This window comes from Bidens hawaiensis, unplaced genomic scaffold, assembly GCF_021521415.1.
Source record: "Bidens hawaiensis isolate Kalapana, Puna unplaced genomic scaffold, B.hawaiensis_p1.1 tig00012097_1, whole genome shotgun sequence".
Classification (NCBI taxonomy): Eukaryota; Viridiplantae; Streptophyta; class Magnoliopsida; order Asterales; family Asteraceae; genus Bidens; species Bidens hawaiensis.
In genome coordinates this window covers 728,112-732,582 of record NW_027491973.1, presented here as the reverse complement: position 1 = coordinate 732,582, position 4,471 = coordinate 728,112, and the positions used below count along the sequence as shown (strand labels likewise).

At 36.6% G+C, this 4,471-nt stretch overlaps 1 protein-coding gene across 1 annotated transcript; it reads left to right on the top strand.

The window, feature by feature from the left end:
* Positions 1-748: 748 nt before the first annotated feature.
* LOC143539988 (parthenolide synthase-like) lies at positions 749-2,509 on the top strand. Its single transcript, XM_077033159.1, has 2 exons — positions 749-1,691; positions 1,768-2,509. The coding sequence occupies exons 1-2, from the start codon at positions 771-773 to the stop codon at positions 2,389-2,391; spliced, it is 1,545 nt and encodes a 514-aa protein (XP_076889274.1). The 5' UTR covers positions 749-770; the 3' UTR covers positions 2,392-2,509.
* The last annotated feature ends 1,962 nt before the right edge of the window (positions 2,510-4,471 follow it).

The following is a 4,471-nucleotide window of genomic DNA, read 5'->3' as shown; positions in this document are numbered from 1 at the left end:
TAGGGCTGTTCAAAAAGCTCGGGCTCGTGGCTCGCTCAATAAAAACTCAAATAAAACTAGCTATAAATAGTTGATTTGAAACATTATGAGATTATTTGGATCATTTTTGTAACCGAGTCAAAATTGACTCAGGCTCAATCTTAAGCTCGTTTAACTTCAAAATCAAGCTAGAGCCTAGCTAAGTTGCCTCGTTTAATTTTGATGCCGAGCTCGAAACCACCTTGGCTCGACTCGCGAACAGCCCTAGCCCTACCTCTATCCCATATGTACAATAATGTTCGAATAGATTGAGAACACTTTCTTCTGTCACGTACAATTAAATTTCTATATATAACCAGAACGCTAAATGAGAAGAAAACATATTCACTATATTTAAAGAGTGTAGGTCACATTTTCGCGACTTAATTTCAAACAACTACAACAACTCCTCACACATTAGTTTACTGAAACTTTTGTATTTGTTTTCATTCCTATTTTGTTTGGTGTTCAATTTGTGTACCTTTATGATGGATAGACGCAATCTATCATTTACTGTTGTTCATTTTGTTATATGTATAAAAACGACCCAAAAATAAAAACAAAACTAGCCCAACTAATTCCATTTTTAATGTTTTATTTAATTATCCAATTTCAATAATCAAACTTCCAACAAAAACGGAAAACACATGCTAGTATGAACGGTGTGTGTGAGTTCTTTGGCCTCCATTATAAATAGGCATACGAGTAACTTGCAATGCATACCACCTTTAACCAAATCAAACCAATCACACATGGACATCATCACTTATCAATGGCCTCTTACAGTAGCACTAGTCTTGTCCATCTTATGCACATTTGTATACACTACTTTAATATCCAGCAAGCCATCCAAGGCCTATAAGCTTCCCCCAAGCCCTCCAAAGCTTCCCATAATCGGAAACTTGCACCAACTGCTAGGTAAACCTCGTCATGAGGCCCTTTGGCAACTTTCGAAACAATATGGTCACCTTGGGCTTATGCAAATCCACATTGGCTCAACACCCTACCTTATCATCTCTTCTCCTGACATGGCCAAACAAATCTTGAAAACTCAAGATCATATCTTTTGTAACCGTCAACTTGTCCAAGCCACTAAACTACTATCATACAACTTTGTGGACGTTGTCTTCTCGCCCTACGACAATCACTGGAAGGAGATGCGTAAGATTTTGGTGTCTGAGCTCATGGGTCCCAAGAGAGCTAAAGTGTCTCATCATATGTTGGTGACAGAGATGGAGAGCATGTTTCGTTCTCTATTGTCACTTCCACCGAACACAGAGATTAACCTAAGCAATATGCTTTTAGATTTAATAAAGCAGAAGTTGTGCAAGGTGGCATTTGGTAAGAACTATAGAAAACAACCGCCTAAGGGTCCGTCGTTGGAAGTGATGCTTGATGAAACCATTGATTTGCTGAACGGATCCATTGGTGATTCGTTTCCATTTTTAGGATATTTTATTGACCAATTTAGCGGATGGAAACGTAAGCTGGATGATCGCTTTAGCAATCTTGATGCATACATTGATGCAATCATTGATGACCATCTCAAAGATAACATTGAAGAAATAAGTGAGGAGGATAGAGATGTTGTCCATGCTTTGCTTGACATGACTTCCGAAAAAAGTGCTTCGGGCTATCGGCTGAGTCATGCTGATTTAAAAGCTCTTCTGATGGTAAATATTCGTTTTGTAACTATATATATATTTTTATATAGATCATACTATATATAACTTTTAACGAATGTTTCAGAACATACTTACTGCGGGGATTGATTCAACTGTTGTGGTGTTTATATGGGTAATGTCCGAGATTATTAAAAACGATAGAGTGATGAAAAAACTACAAAGTGAAATTCGAAATTGCGCCAGAAGAATTGAGAAGATAGAAGAAATGAATACCTCTAAAATGGCATACTTGAAAATGGTGGTGAAAGAGACACTAAGGTTGCACACACCTGCCCCATTGTTGATTCCGCATGAAAGCTTAAGTCATACTCAAATTGCTGGTTATGATGTCTTTCCCGGTACGAGTGTTATAATCAATGCTTGGGGGATAGCAAGAGACCCAAGCACATGGGGGGAGAATGCTGGTGAGTTCTATCCAGAGAGGTTTGAAAATGTTGAGGGTCATTTGGGACCGGATAGGTTCGAGATGGTCCCGTTTGGAGAGGGGCGAAGGTCTTGCATAGCCATGAACACGGCTCCGGCAAACGTAGAGTTTGTGATTGCGAACCTTCTTTACTGGTTTGATTGGGAACTTCCTAAGGGAATGAAGAGTGAAGATTTGAACATGGAAGACTTTGGTACAATCGTTCTAGCAAAAAAGGTTCCCCTTTGCCTTGTGCCCACAAAGCATAAATGGGAGGATATATAGAGCGTATACTCTAGTAATTAAGGCTTTATCAAGATAAATAAAGTACCAAGTAATCGCTTGATATAATGAACTTGAGTACGTTATTGTAAGTTTGAGTTTTCTTGTAATATATTATATCTAAATTCCAGAACAGTCATCTGCCTAGTATTGATACTTTAATGATCAATGTTGGCTACTTGAGTTTTCTGTATCTATATATGTTGTCTATTAGTTTACATATATTATCATGGCTCTTTTTTTCACGTTTAGTTTGTTCATGTGTATGCATGATTGATGGTCTATCAATTAACTTCGGCATCGGTTAACATCGATCACTGCGTATACGCATGTTATTTTAAATAACTCATATTGATTGATCGGTAGTCCGACTTGCTATTCTATTTGGAGAATGACGGGGCACTTCGCTCTATTCATATACATGTAACTTAAAGATAAATTCACAAAAGCATCCCTGATTGATCCATACTTTACCTGAAATCACATATACATGGTCGTGTATTCAACTTGAAATCATATATGGTCGTTTCCACTTCATCCAATCAGGGCTAACTAAAAGCCACTTTATATTCAAATTAATAATGTCTCGCAAATCAACAAAATGTAACAAAAATTCATTACATACAAAAAGCAATACTTATGTAATTATATTTTTTTTCTTTTTTGTAATTTTGACTGTTAATATTCCTAGCTAATATATGCATGAAGTTTAGACACATAGGAACATCAATTTTATAACTCATCTCAAGACATACTGATGGCGGGAAGCGGATCACCTAAGCCAAGTAAATACTTCATCTTATTGGCTTCAAAGCTTTAACATTTCAACCCTTCGTGATGTGAGGTGACCAGCACCTGTCAGACATGCATGTCACATCCCTTTGTCTAAAAAAGAGTTGACCAGCTTAAACACACAAGGTAATTCGAGACCTGGACAATTCCGGGTTTTTTACTAAAATGGGATAGGTGGAAAAACTATTTTACAAAATAGGTGATTTAAAACTTATTTACCAAAATAAGTGTTTTATTGGAATCTTACATTTTCTCACTCCTAATTTTAGTGGATAAAAGTAAATCTTACAATCCCTTTCACCAAAGTTGCGACCAGCTTATACACAAATGGTAATACAGCCGGTCACACGCATACAATTATAAAAGGAGGACTTTAGGCTAGGCATTAACATTTCCGATTCTCTCTTTAATCATGATAGATCTCTCTCTCTCCACACTTATTGCAGAAGCAGCTCTTAAGCTGTTAAAACGTTCAACTGATGTGATCAAGCTGTCTACAGCTATCCCAAGCGGTCTTATTAATTGACCATCTTACTTTATGCTCCTTACTTTTACATACATTTGTTGTTTACTTTATTTATATTCTGACTTCGTATAAATTACTAATGTTGAGCATCGAAGGGTGGTCCAGATCTCCTTCTAACGAGTTCTTTCATGTTTTCATGTTTGGCAGGTTTAAACAAATGACAAAGCTGACAACCTTTGAGAACACAGTACCCCTCTCTTGTCCATTATTTGTTGTAGCAACATATACAAGCACCAAATTCAATATGTAACACTGGTATCTTATAACTCACGCAAATTCTCATAAACCTTCTCGATCTCACTTTAGTCTTTATTTAACCAAATACTAATTGTATTGTTCTTACACAAGGTATGGTGTTTGATAGTTACTTAAATCAGGTTACTATCAAACTACATCGTTCTCATTAAGTTGTTAATATGTTGATTTTGATAGAGTTATCCAATGGGACCAGAATTGTGACAAGTCCGAGGAAGTACAACGTTACTTAGGTATTTCATGTCCATTTACCTGGTTTTTCATTAATTGTTGAAGAACAAACCATTAAACCTGATATGCTCCTATAATATTCATGTATTTGTAAGCTTTGCATTAAATCAAAACCGATAAAATACAACTTAGCTCGGTCATAAGGGGGCGGGCCTAACCCTTAGAGAGAGGGGCGACCGTCTACCTTAATCTTTTTTTTAGTGTAATTCGTATGTAAAAATTCCAATCACGCCCCTTAAAATTAGTGTTAACCCTCATGAAAAAAAATTCTTGGGTATG

What these genes read in the sequence shown, in the direction of transcription:
- LOC143539988 (XM_077033159.1), top strand. Translation starts at nt 771, where the DNA reads ATGGACATCATCACTTATCAATGGCCTCTTACAGTAGCACTAGTCTTG. An exon ending in ATTTAAAAGCTCTTCTGATG is followed by an intron (nt 1,692 to 1,767) that starts GTAAATATTCGT and finishes CGAATGTTTCAG; the next exon opens with AACATACTTACTGCGGGGAT.